Source organism: Malaya genurostris, chromosome 1 (genome assembly GCF_030247185.1).
Source record: "Malaya genurostris strain Urasoe2022 chromosome 1, Malgen_1.1, whole genome shotgun sequence".
Taxonomy (NCBI): Eukaryota; Metazoa; Arthropoda; class Insecta; order Diptera; family Culicidae; genus Malaya; species Malaya genurostris.
Window position 1 is genome coordinate 106,618,114 of NC_080570.1, and position 14,828 is coordinate 106,632,941.

The 14,828-nt window shown below is 39.3% G+C and overlaps 1 protein-coding gene across 13 annotated transcripts in view; it reads left to right on the forward strand.

Annotated features, from left to right (window-relative positions):
* Positions 1-14,828, forward strand: part of LOC131425318 (uncharacterized) — a 348,726-nt gene that overhangs the window by 240,477 nt on the left and 93,421 nt on the right. For all 13 annotated transcript variants that reach the window (XR_009228975.1, XR_009228974.1, XM_058587112.1 and 10 more), the window contains 4 exons: positions 5,284-6,426; positions 6,490-6,702; positions 6,770-6,968; positions 7,028-7,464. Coding sequence is in view for 11 of the 13 variants with exons in the window: in XM_058587112.1 (XP_058443095.1) it covers positions 5,284-6,426; positions 6,490-6,702; positions 6,770-6,968; positions 7,028-7,464 (1,992 nt within the window). In the remaining 2 variants the exon portion in view is untranslated. The remainder of the gene's footprint in view (positions 1-5,283; positions 6,427-6,489; positions 6,703-6,769; positions 6,969-7,027; positions 7,465-14,828) is intronic.

A 14,828-nucleotide genomic window follows, 5' to 3' on the forward strand; every position in this document is an offset into this window, starting at 1 on the left:
CCGAGTATTTTTAAGCTGTCCGAGAACCTGTCCTGTACAGTACAATCCGGTTCGAAGGACCAAAATGTTTTTGCAGATTTTCGGACACTTAATTTGAAATAACTGACACTGCTCTTTAACTAATTAACGCAGTTTTTATTGAACCGAAAAAAAGGCGTCTGAACTGGACGGTGATTTATTTGAACTGAGTTATGTGTGTCTACTACACATGCGATTGATCGAACTGATTTGAAAGGCCTTTTCGATTAGGAGAAACTACCTGATAAGAGAGATTGTGAAACAAGTAGAAATCTGAGATGTGTGCAAACGGGATAGATCTAATATCGATCTCTACAGACTAGGGTTGTTCAAGATAAATGGTATGCATCCTAATTCCGCTTAAACACGATGTTTTTATTACTGAATGTTACAAAGCACCTATTTCCAAGGCGACAAATGTGTTTCTGAACTAATAAAAATACAGAACCGTCAATCTTTAATGCACTAAAAAAGTTTGTGCAAAACGACGTAGAACACATAATAAATGTGATATGTGCAACGCCACTTGTGCTAAACAAGTACACTAAATCGTTTCGTAAAATACAATAACTAACTGTTTGTTTTACTATTCTGATAATTAAAGCAATTAAAGTAATATATCAAATTATGATAGATTAAACCTAACTCTTCGTTTATTTATTTCTGACTATCATAGTTAAAAATATTTCCAATGAAATTATAGTAAACTATATGTTTTTCTAGTATGCTATGTTTTCTGATGATATTCTCTTACTTTATACCCACAATTGCTAAAATATTGTGTTGTACTGATATATTTCGTCCTGGACAAGTGTGTGGCTTTTGCATTCCAAATTTTTGTGTGGTTTTCGCATTCCAAGTGCGAAAATTTCGATTTTTTCATTGCAAAATCCGTATCCGGCTTTTGACAATCAATCTTTTTATGCGGTTTTTCCATTCTAAAATTCCCCAAACTCCCAAATTAAGTTGCGCCTAACCGAATTTTGCATTCAGTCGTTCATTTAATTATCGTATAGATATATAAAATGGGATGGAAATTGAAAAGCAATTAAAAAACCATTCTTAATCCACCTAGTGGTGTGATAATGCCTTTCTCTTTCTTCAAAACAGTCTAGTAAAAATATTTTTTATCTTTTCATTAAATAATTTGTGACACGGAGATATAGTGGTTCCGGAGATATAATCGGAACATCACTTATACCATTATATCTCCGGAACCACTATATCTCAGGAACCAAAAATCACAGCCAATTGATCTTCGAAATCGATCAATGGCCTAACAATAGATTTCATACAAAGCCTATTAAAATCTGTTTAGCCATCTCCAAGAAACTTGCGCGTTAAAAAAACAACGCGTTTTGTCGTCACTTATACAATCATATCTCCGGAACCAAAAGTCTCAGCCATTTGATCTTTGAACTTGATCAATGACCCGACAGTAGCTTTCAAACGAGCATAAGTTTGTTAAAATTGGTTTAGCCATCTCTAAGAAAATTGAGCGCTTATAAATATCTTCAAAAAGTGCTCACACACAAATATTTTCCGATCTCGTCGAACTGGGTCGAATGGTATATAACACTATGGATATCCGAGGCTACGTTCGAAAGTCGGGTTTTCCAGCAATTCTAATACCTTTCTATAGAGAAACGTGAAAACTGAGTGGGAAAATCCTTTTTTATCTTTCTCTTATAGCAAGTCAACGTAATCACTCTGAAAACCGACTTTACAACCGATGTGTATGTATGTGTGTAAGTGACAAATAATGTCACTCAATTTTCTCAGAGATGGCTCAACCGATTTTCACAGACTAAGATTCAAACGAAAGGTCTTAAGGTCCCATAGCTTGCTATTGAATTTCATCTTTACTTATTTTCCGGTTCCGAAATTACAAAGTATTATGTGTGAATTTAAAAGAAAATACGCACTCAATTTTCTCGGAAATTTCACAAACTAGCCTGCCGATTTTCACAAACTAGCATGCAAATAAAAGGTTTTGAAATTCTTTGAAAATTTCCTCAAAAGGTGATCCAGATCCGACTTCCGGCTCCGGTGTTACAGTGCGATAAGCGAACAATTTTCGATTTCATGAGTATTTTTCTACAAGTGATGGGAAAACGAGGTGCAAATTTTTACAAAACTTACTGGTAAATTCATCTTACTGGTTCTTGTTTGTTTGTGGATATATACTTTGTGTCTACTAGTCCCCGGGTTCCGAATCCGAAAGAACCAATAATAGTGTAGAAAAACCCCAAAAACGGAACTCACTCCACTCAATAAGCAACGGTTAAACTGATTTTCACAAATCTTGATTCAAAGTATAGCTCTCATTATCTTTAAAGGTACTGAGCAATTTCACCCAATCCAATCTTCCGGTTACTAAATTATAGGGCAATGAGTGACAAAACTTTAAATCCGTCAAACAAAATGACGATGCGAAGCCGATTCGCATCGGTACGTGCTGATACGAAAGAAGAAAGCACTACCGCCTTTGCGAACGAAGTACCCAGCGTGCTTTGTTCAATTTTATATAGCGTGTGCTGTAGAACGAAAAGAGAAGGAATACTAACAACGTTTTCAAAACACAGCCGATTTCAAATGATTTTATTGATAATAATAACTAAAATTAAAACCCAATCGCAAAGCTTGTTTCGTTATGCTGCTTGAAAAGTATTAGAATAGTTTTTGATGTGGAACACATCTTTATTTTCTATATAGGGGTGCAAATCAGAACTCAAGGAAAATACACGTAGAAATGTGGTCAGGTTTTAAACAGTTACAGCTCATTCTATTTTGTATCAATTAATAATATTATTTCATTATTTCATTGTAAATATTTCTAAGATTCGATTTGATTGTATCAAGCCTATATTTTCAATTATAAATTTTTGAAATTTTGATTAGTAGCAAGCTGTGTCCTATTTTGTCTGTTAAAAATCTCCGGCATACCGGATTTCCCTGCCATAGTCGACGGTTTTGAAGGAGTAAGCGATGTATTAATGAGAAAGCATCGCTCTGATTTGTCAATCGATGCAAAAGCGAAACTGTTGGAAGCACGCGAATCTATAAATAGAAGCAAAATTATAGCCAACGTTTCAGTCCTACGTGTAACATGATAAAGGTAGGTTGTTGCTAGACAGCAAGACAAAAAGCGCTATAAAACGATTTGAAGCTTTAATTGGTATGCTCTGATCTTGTGTCATGCAAGCTCGGATGAAATTCCATGTAATGTCGTTTCGCCTGAAAAATTGGTAACTGCCCAGGGTAAATTTTGAGTGTTAAAGATTAATTTCTAATTTATATAAGATGAACTCGATTGATAATGAGAAAGAGTTTATCGCTTCAACCGAAATCGCAAAATGGTAGAAAAATTTAACGCTATAAAAATAACTGCTTGCATATAAAACTTGAACACAAGCTTGGCGAAGAGAAGCTTTAATATCAATAGCGTATAGCAAGTATGTACAAAAATATAATTGCATCCATTTGGGTTATTGGTGTAATTTCGTCGGCTATAAAACAAACAAAGTTCGGTTTTGGTTCCTAATCAAGATAATCTAGGAAGACTCTCGTGCAATTGCGGATTTAAAAGGTGACGATTGATTAAACTGTTTGATTGTAGATCATTATAAATTTTGCTTGCCTTGTTTCACATCAATGGCTCGAACAACCCCATGGGGCTGATTCTTGGAGTTTTTCGCTGAACTTATTATATGTTGGTCAAAATGTCTAATCGTTACAAAATTTACGACTCTAAGTACGAAATTTTCAAAGCAGATTTTATAACTATTTGAACTTGTAGACTTAGTTATTTGAAGGCCGCAAAAACTTTTTACGACAGTGACGACCTCCGAGTTCCGGTTTTGGAAATTGATTGTCAAAGACTTCATCGGAACTTTCATCGATTTCCAATGAAATTGTAATGAGAACGGCATCATTACACCACAAAAAATTAAAACAAATACTCTCATAAGTAACCATGTGATGAATAGCGAATTCTTTAAATTGGACTGATAGTCCAATAAAAATATCCAAGACTGACTTCCGGTTTTAAGTTAGTCTCAAAACTGGTCCAATTTGTAGGTCATGAGAGTCTATGATCATACGAGCTGTTGTTGGTTATGCTTGAGACATCATTTATTTCATACCGCCATTTAAGTTGAATGTTTCCGATTGCCAGCCTGTACGTTTCCGTTCGTACCTGACTTGATTACTATACAAGTATTGTAAACACATTATTGCTTCATTTTTCATTTTTTCAACACTGCAATACATGAGGAACAAAATCTATCGAATTCTGCACAATTTCTTTCGTACATTTCTTGGATGCTGTGAATCCAGTTTTCTTTATTTCCTTCCATGTTGCGGAAGACCGTTACTTCCTCCCTTAAGATACTCTTCGCTATCACCCAACATTTTTAAATAGGTATGAGCTACGCAGAATCCTGCCTAAAGAGAGGATGACAATCATGCTATTTGTACAGAACCAACAATCTTTTCTGCAAGGATTTCTTTCTATGTATTCGAATGTTTTTTGTACCACAGGTACAAATAGCTTGCCATACCAGCACTTTCAGTCCAATTCTTTTGATTCATTTTTCGTCACCAGTGACAATACGACGCAGATAACTCCGTTTGTACCGTTGCAGCAGTATTTCACATACCTCTTTTCGGTTTCAATTTGTCTCTTGGCCAGTTCATGTGGCACCCTCTATTCCTTTTTCTGAATCTTTCTCATGGCTTGTAGACGTTTGAACTTTGTTTTATCAGAGGCTTTGCAAGCTGTCGTTGCGATTGCGTATCGACTTCATCCAATAATGCTTGCAATCCAGCGTCATCAAAAAATTCTTCCTTGCCGGAGCGTTCAAAGTCATTCAAATCGTTGAATTTTCGAGACCACTTTACACATTTCCGAAGTCTTAGAGCACGAACGCATAAACTTTCTTTCTTGATCAATATTAAAAAGAATGCATGGCGCAAATGCTTAAAATTTGATTCGTGCTCCAACATCTTTGACGCACGATAAAAACGAAATGAAATGACACCTATGCTTTACCTATAACAACACATAATATAGAATGCTATTCCGCTGATAAAACGGGAAATAATTTTTACTACACATGGTATATTCCTCTAAATATGAAACTTCAACATACAGAACATTTCGCTAAGTCAATATTCGAATTATATAGATTACAAACAAGCTGTGCAATTTAAATGACTATACTAATAAATTTTTTGTTCCTCTTTTTTTCATCACCAAAACAGAATGCTATTTACTACTTAAGGAAACTTCAGGATTTCTAGACTCTAGCAAACTGCCGGCGGAGCACGACAATTGTAGAATAGGTTTTCCAATGCGTTTAAAAGACAGTGAACTTGCAATCGATGGCGTCCGGCACTCACCGCCGGGTCTGGTGATACAGCTCACAAGGCTCAATATTCCCTGCCGTACGGACGGCGGGTACTTGAAGTTTACCGAGTCCGTCTCTAGCGACGGCGTAGATGGGCACACTAGTGGTGTAGTGAACGGTGCTAACACGCAAGGGCACTTTCTGTGCGGTAAACTCGAAGAATTGCCCAGAAGTGATCGGACGTTTCACTTTCAGAAGCATCGCAGCACCAGTCTTTCAGTACATAATCGACCGGTGTTTAGTTTCAACTATAGATTAGTGGACTACTGTTACAATGTTACGATTAGTGATAGAAATAGTTCTGTACTGCTGAGGCCACTGCGGAGCCTCGACTGTCGTTTTAGGATTCATCTACCCTTCGGATACCGGGTGTCACTACGACTAACTTCAAATGGAGTGAATTGGGTGACAAATTCGTCCACGATCAAACACGAACAAATAGATTTAGGTGTAGTACAAGATAATAGCTATGACACACAGTGCTACAATGGCATTCGTGTGGAAGTTTACGAGCAGATGCAAAACCGTTGGGTTCGCTGTATCGACGGTTACAGTGATGCGACAGTTTATACACTGCTAACAAGTGATAATAGTGTAGTAATTCATGTTAGCAAGTACTCGTTGCTTGCAGCACTGGAAGCAGCAGCCGACAATGGCAGTAGCAGTAGAACTGTTCCATCGTTGCTTATCGAACACGATGCGCAACCCATCGAAAGTGTTATCTCACAATGTGCCTTCGGATGGATCGCAAGCAGTCAGTTCTGCATAGCGGCGTTCGAAAGTGAAAGTCTTAGTTGGCACGAAGCAGAACAGGAATGCAATCGATTGGGTGGCCATTTGGCTTCAATCCGGTCAGTTGCGGAACAGAAACTGATCGATCAATTACTGCTCAAAAGTCCCAACTACGAGGATCGCAATGCCTACTGGATTGGGGCAAGTGACCGAACGCTTGAAGGAGACTTTCGTTGGAGTGACAATCTACCTTTTACATATTCTAGTAAGTACACCAGTCTGTTTTGTTTTAATGAAATCATGTTTTATTACTCATAACTTTCCATAGATTGGTTTCCTGGTTGGGTTCAGCAGGGTAATTATAATCGACAGCCAAACGATGATGGCTTCAGTGAACAGGACTGTGTAGAGATTCGACGACAATTTCAGACACCTCCTAGTACTCCTGCATCTGGCAGCTCCCTAGCAGTTTCCTATATGTGGAACGACCGTGACTGTGAAACGCAGAACCTTTTTTTATGTGAACGGGTTGTGGTAGAAGGTTGGTTATCCAATTGTTTAAAGCTGCTCTGATAACTGAAACAGCTGAACTATTCCATGTTTTGCAGAAGCTCTCGAGAAAACCTGGCATGAAGATTGCAACAAAACGATACTTTTGTCGTTAGATCAACCGAAAGCCACCATCTGGAGTCCTAGGTTTCCAAGGACATACCCGGACAACGTTAACTGTCTGACCATTATCACTGCCCCTCCCGGTTATCGGATAGTGTTAGACTTCGAAGAACTAGTTCTCGAGAGCGAACCATTGTAGGTTTATACCGCGTAGATATTCACTGGTAGTTATTATCTTCAATTTTCATTCATAGATGCGCTTATGACTATCTCCAAATTCTGGAACCATCAACAAACTACTCAGCAGCGTACACGAAACCATCGCGATCGTTTGGGTCAGTGCCTCTGTTCCAGACTCGAAATCCGCGGCACAGCACCAGTCGTTTCTACGTCCGTCGGAGAAAATCTAGTCCGATTGCACCGAAAAACGAACTCGGCGATCGGTTGATGGCAACCTTTGCCAGCAAAGCTCCGAATTTGGTTCTTCAGCCAGAAGATACCAGCTACAACTTGCGGATTCCCCCGCCGGATTTAAAGGCCGGTCGTGTTCCGCGCAAAGTGTGCGGTGACTGGAGTTCGAAGATGAAACTGCTACGGCACGTGTCGAAAGGGCCACACCTGGGGTTACGATTCGTTTCGGACTACTCCAACCACTTTGGAGGATACAAAGCTAAGGTTGCGATGGAAAATGGTGAGTTGAGTTCTTTGTTATCGCACTTACCCTTTTCACGGGATACTGTTTCCTGCCTCACATGACTGTCTTTCAATATCTGACGAAATACATATAGGACAGTATGTTATTCCAATTCTAACTTGAATGTCTGTAACTTTATCTGTGCTTCATTCTCTTTCTTAACAGTCTCTAAGTGCTGATATACAAGTTACACTTAAGCACAAAGTTTCACTACTATCACATGTGCCTGTCATCTAATATCTTCATATTTGTTTATAAGTTCAGGCATATGACTTCAAAACCACTAGCTTCTACGACGTCTAAAGCATTTTTCGTCTAATCGTATAAAAAATATCCAGCGCACCAGTTTTCTTATGATTTGTCTAACTGCAACTGTTTTATTGAACCACTAATTACTATACTGTTTATTGTGATTTAAGGACTAAGAAACGATCAAACGTAAATTTTTTTTTAATATAGAAGTTGTTATTTGAATGTCCAAAGTACTCAAAGGTTCAGATAAAGGGAATGATTTAGCAGCAGCCTATTTTGTAAATAGTAATCCATTTTTAAATGATTAAGCGGAACCTTTTCACTAGTTTCAAGTTGCCAAAAATTCCACGTATACCATATTTTATAAATGCTCATTACGATTTCAACAGCTTACCGACGAGAAGTAGAATGAATGAAAGACGAATGGATAATATGAAAGATTTACCCGGTTTGATATAATTACGAATAAAACGACCACGTTAAAAACTTATAGAACATTGATCATTCATCTATTTTCATTTCATATTATTAAAATTTATTCACAAATTACTTAGATTATTTTAGAATGAGATATTCACGATCAAGTTCTACTCCTTCTCCTACGGAAAGGAGGGTTTTTTTTTGAAACGAGAAAACTACATTTCACTTGAAACATACCGTCACACAACAGACAAGATACCGGATCCAGTATACGAAGAGAACAGACAATCATGTCAATTAATCAATCTAGCAGCTATAGTCATAGGATGTCTTTTGGTGTAACAATCATACGTCCTCTCGTAACTAGGTCCATGTCTGCTCGTCACCAGTCACTCGAGGTACGGATGTTTCGTAGATCGCCCTCTATTTAATCGATCCACCTTGCTCGCTGCGCTCTTCTTTTTTCTGTCCCAACCGGATTAGATTAAAGAACCAATTTCACTGGACTGTCGTCCGACATCCTAATGGCATGCACAGCCCATCGTAGCCACCCGATTTTGGCTCTACGTTTAACAGCTGTTGCAATTCGTGATTCATACGCCGTCTCCTCGTTCCGTCTTTCATCTGCATTCCGCCATAGATGATTCTCAGCTTTCGAAAACACTAAGGACGCGTTGGTCCTCTTCCAACATACCCGGTCTAATGAGCGTTTTGTAGACAATTTTTCTGAGTCAAAAGTACGCATGATTTTCTGTCAAAATACGCCTCTATATTTACTCTTCTGGTATCATTATTGGCGGTCATTAGTGAGCCCAAATACACGAACTCGTCAACCACCTTGATATCGTCACCGTCTTACTTCTCTAGAGCCTCTTCCTCTCATGTTTTAGATGCATTTATAGCCAGTCCTTTCGGAAGATCTTACCCCTCGTGTCGATCCTCACTCTACGAATTACACCTTCCAAAGCAATATTAAAGAAGAGACAAGAGAGTCCATCACCTTGCAGTAGCCCTCTCCGATATTCTAAGGGACTTAAAAGCGTCCCAGATTCTCGGACGTTGCACAACAACGTATCCATTGTAGATTTGACCAATCGCATCAGTTTACCCGGAAAACTGTATTCGTACACAATCTGCCATAGCTGTTCTCGATCGATTGTGTCGTATGCTACTTTAAAGTCATAGATGATGCGTGGGTGCGTTGTATTCCCGACACTCCGGAGTACTCGTCTTATCGAATATGTGATCCGTAGTGGCGCGGGCTCCAGTAAATCACGCTTGGTACAGCCCTACGAATTCCTTATCTATTGGTGATAGACGATCACCTCACATTTGTTTGTGAAAAGGTTACCACTGGTATCTCTGCACATTTCGGGCTGTGATATGTGGCCTTTATGTGAGTGGTTCACCTTCTCATAGAGATTCTGTGTATTATTTACGCGGTACAGTTGTTCCATCGCTTCGCGATCACGATTTTCCTGGTGCCGCTATTTTCTCCGGAAAACCAAATTCTATCTGTTCCGCATCTGTCTGTATCGTTCGTTGTTCGGTGTTGTTTCAGCATCCTCGCCCTTGCTACAGCTACATTTTTCTCTTCGACCAAATGCTGGCATTTGCCGTCAATCCAGTCATTTCCTCGATTCGATAACCTGATACCTAGAGCGATTGCAGCAGTGCTACTTACGGCGAGCCTTATATTTCTCCAGTCATCTTCAAGAGCCGCCGAACCAAGCTACTCTTCCGTTAGTATTCCACGGTAGTACGAACGCTACGTAGCTGCTCGATATTGTGTCTCGGCGTTTGTGCGCGACGGGTGTTCTGCACCGTCGATAGTTTTGAGCGCATACAAACCGCTACAAGATAGTAGTCAGAATCGGTAGGTACGGGCATTGATGAGGTCCGTCGATGACAAGGTGGATTTCATTTTCCGAATGTCAATCGAGTGATCTCGAGGTGGCTTTGTGGATATATTCGTTGGAGGAGAAGGAACTTCGGATTACAATTTCTCGAAGGGATGCAAAGTTCACGCAACGTTGGCCTTTGTCATTTGAGGCCGCGTGCAGGTTGTCCAGCCCAATCATAGGGTTGTACCTTGCCTCCTGGCCTACTCAAACGTTCATGTCGTCGATGACGAGTTTTACATCCCGCCGTGGACAGCTATCGTAGGTTCGCTCTAGCTGCGCGTAGAATGCTTCCTTCCGTTCATCGGGTCTCGTTTCATGAGGGCAGTGCACGTTAATGATATTGTAATTGAAGTAGCGATTCTTGATCTTCAATACGCACATCCTGTTACTTTTTTACTCAATAATATAATATATTTTTAGGCACACTGCTCAAGCTCTAAGATGCCAAGGGTATTTTCTAATCTTAATTAACGACTAATTCAAAACCAGAATAGTATCATTAGATTATGTCGTCTCGAATTTTCGAAAATCCAGCTTTCAGCTGGCGATCGGCAGTGGTCGGTGAAATGAATGGTTGTATGAGTCTTCCAGATGGCGTTGTTAAATATCTATGGCCGCTTCCTTCGGTTCGTGTGGGTCCGCGGATATCCTGTTACTAATTGGCTGCCATTCAATTAATCGTTGGCGCATCTTACCCATAACTACAAATCCCGTTCCTAACACGCTGGTTGTGTCACAGCTCTGATAGAAGGTTCTCACTCCGATAGGAGGTTTCGATGCCCACTTGCCCACATCTTCTGTTCCGTTCAACGACGTTCCTGCAGTGCTTGGACATCGAAGATAAGAGATTGTAACCAAACCAAGCTATTTGCAGTTTCTTTGTTCCAAGATTCCAATCGAAGTCGTTTTTTCGTTACCATGGCAAGTTATTCCCAATCGTATTCCAATCTTGATCGTTCGTAACTGCTGTTTCACCGGCGGCTTGTTAAGCGTCTGCACCAACCTTCCCTGTCAGCTTACGACCAGGATCCCACAGTGGTTGGTTACCCAATCTTTCTTATGGTTACTCGTACCTCAGCCGGCACCGCGGAGATGCTAGGGATATGAGTTTCTGGACAAGATGCTAAGAACCACTTTAAAGCCTTTACCAACCAAAAACATCCATGTAGTGATTTCAATGTGTGTAAGAAAGTTAACGGTTGATTGTCACGAATTAGCAATTCACCTGCAAAGACGTTTCAAGCAGTTCTGCAATCGATTATGGGCTCCTGTACTCTAGCTTGCATACAATGGTAATTCATGCATACCAAATTGTACGCAACGATGATTTTTAGCGAATTTAGAGAGAGTTTGCACTGGCTTGGATGTCTGTTCTCTGTGGTTCTACTCTAACAACAATTGTGTCGGAAGCATAACTCTTCACTACTTGGCTGTTTATTCTCTGTGGTGCTGCATTAAAATAAACATTCACCCAATATTCCTAGAGTGCAGATCCATTTTTAGGAATTCGCTCGATGAGCTAGACTTGTTCGCCATTGAATTTAACCATTCGCCTTAGGCTTTCAAAGAACGCATCATACAAGGCAGCAGTCTCTCTTGTAGTATTTTATCTCAGGCTGCCGCCGCTTCTGGACTTCCACTTATTTATGTTTTTCAGAGCAGACCTAAGCGTCCAACATACTCCATAAGGTTCAGCTCAGGTGTTTTGAAATGAACCCTGGAAAATGTTCCGCAATCTATAGCTGAAGTTTCAAAGTTATCTGTGCCGGTGCCAAGTGCTATTGAAAATCCCAATTCCTGGAACCAAAATGACACGTTGTCCAATGCTCGACGATGTTCTTTAGCACTAGTTTCCGATTGGTATTTTGGTTGAAGCATCACTTCATCAGGGACAAAATCCAGTGGAGTCTGGAAATCTCAAGTGACTTCGGCCCAAACTATCACTGGTACCGGATTCTGTCATCTGGTGACCGTAGACACGTCGGTATTCGAAATTGAGCAATGACACAAAAGAAATGTTTAACTGGTTCAATATTTATTTAAGGCCATCTCCGAGAAAATTGTGCAGAATGAAGAATCGAGCAATGTCGAATGGTATAAAACACTAGGGGTCTCAGGGGTCCGATCAAAAGTTATTATTTCCATCAATTCTATATCCTATAAATAAATAAATTTTCATAAAGTCTCAAACGGAACAAAACCGAATAAATGGGATTTGGTTTTGGTCCGGTCCAATAAAAAACATATTACCAGAAAAAACCGCACTGTTATATTACATTACAAATTACAGTTGCACAAAAACCATAATAGCGAAACTCCAGCGTGTGTCAATAATGATAACATCAGTTTTGCACATAACTCGCGACAAAAGAGCTCCATCAAAAGCGCCGTCCAGGCCGTTCCCAAGCTACCGGTACCGATGTACGTTCCATGACAATGCTCCCTGGAATTGAGCGAATGAATATTAAATAAATTATTTCCACCAGATTTACGGTCCTGCCAGCCAAGCCATTCGTAGGCATTCGCAGCGCGATAAAAGCCATTTTACCCGAATAAATCATAATCCTCGAGGCGCTTACATGAGATCGTCCTGGCCATAAACGTTGTAGATGTGTCTCTATCTTTCATCGGCGAATCACTAGCAATAATGGCACTGGAAACACATAATCTGCTGGGTTCAGTAGAGCGAGGATATTTCACTCAATCAGTGAACAGTGTGGGGCATTTTCATTTTCCCGAACGATGTTGAGTGAATGTAAATCTGAAATATGTAGTGTTTTACACAGGTCACGTTTATATGCAAGTAATTCTCAAGACCGTTAAGACAGTTTTGCTGGTTTCAATGTTTGAAAAATTAGAAATTTAACCAATTTATTATAAAATCAAATCAGTTTCATGGGTGATTTGTGTTGATGAATTCCTAATGCTTATTTGCTTTAATTTTTCATATTCCCAATGGTTTTAATGTATCGATAGTTATTTATTAAACTCACCATTTTTTTTGCTATATTATATGACTTCAAACAGAATGGAAATTTATCTGGCTCGGAAAGCAAAACACCACTTTTTAATACTTAATTGGTGCAATTTCACATGAAGTACCCATAGAAATTACGCTGTGGTTGGGAACGTCACTTTTTGTACCATCATCCCGTTGCAAATCGGATCATTTCAAACTGTTTCGTGGTAGGCTGTGAATCCAGCACTCAACGGGATCCACAATGAAAATGCTCGTGACATTCATCAACGGAACTTTTTTCCGCTTCATTAACATCAAGTTTTCAATTTAAAACAAATGAAGCTTTAATTACGCTGACGGGTATGTGTATGACCCGTCTGTAATTTCCCATGCCTAGGCCAGTTTTTGTTGCAGAGCGAGACCCTCCAGCATTACTGCATTTCGTTAAGGATTGAATGACAGCTGTGTGACTGTGACACTGACGATTTGCATTTGGCTTCACCGCGGTCTCGTCCCGATTTCACTGGTATCATAATAGAACACGGTAGCCGGGAACGCAACAGGGTGCCGCCTCTCCATTTATCATTCATTCATTAAAAGCCGTTGGAGCTGGAAGGTTGTGGAAGTGTTCAGGAAATGCCTGTTGACTGCCTGCAGTTCTCACACGGTGATAAACCGGAGCAGGAAACAGTGATCATGTGTGCACAGAATGCTTCAAGCGAAGGTGCAAGTTCTAAACTGAATTACAATGTCGCCTGCGAAATGTCTGACTGACATGATGTACCACTTTGGAAAGCAAATCGTTGTCTGTTATGTTCGCCGAACATAACAAAAATGCATATTGGATTGGACCAATGTCAAATAATCATCATGTAATTCATCTCAAATTCCCAGAACTATAATCATCAGGGAGCTATGGTGAAAATAATCATTAAACAAATTAATTTCTTCCAAGCACTATTGATTTTTTTCTTCTAAATGAAGCAGATAGCCAGTTCATGTTCGAGTTCTGTTTTTTAGAAGAACAGACGACATCAGATTGAGACTATAGAAACAAAGAAATATTCTAGTTTATTGAACAATAAAAAGATTTTGAGATGGAAACGTATAGGCGGAGACAAAACGTAAAGAATTGTGAAAATGGTTAGGAGAAGATGGGATAAAACGCATCCTCAAAGGAAACGTTTCTATTTCTTAACTAAAGAGAATAAAACGTGCAAGTTTCATGCGTGACTACCTTCCGTCACCTTTATTTTTCATAACAAATATGCGCTGCATTAAAAAAGTACATGAAATATAAAAAAAAATCAAAACCCTTGAAAATTTTCCATTGAAATATGTGCGAGGCATAACTCCCGAACGAAACGTAGTGGCAGGATGATCTTGAAAAACGAATGAACATCCATCAAAACAACGGAGCAAAACACCCTCTTCTATTATTCATTAAATTGATAACTTATGCATAATTTTTGAAACCGATAATAATTTTTTTAAGCATTTTGTCCCGCATAAATATGGGTCCTTTGCCACAGTAAACATGGTACGATTACTTTGAAATTATTTCCATATAGTTGCATATATACCGTCTGTATTAGACCTCATTTTAGAAAAACGAAGAAATAAGTTAACCAGTAACATAATTAAAGTAGTCTTCCTCACTCTAGAAAATTTCTACGGAACGAATACCAACAATCAGTGTTGGTGATTGCCGATAATTTGGCAGAAGCTGCTCGATATTTATCTACATTGTAAGCAACATTTTCAATCCGGTAGAAGATGCTACAAGAACTCGTGTCTCTCAATGCATGAGCCGTGAGAGCTCCACT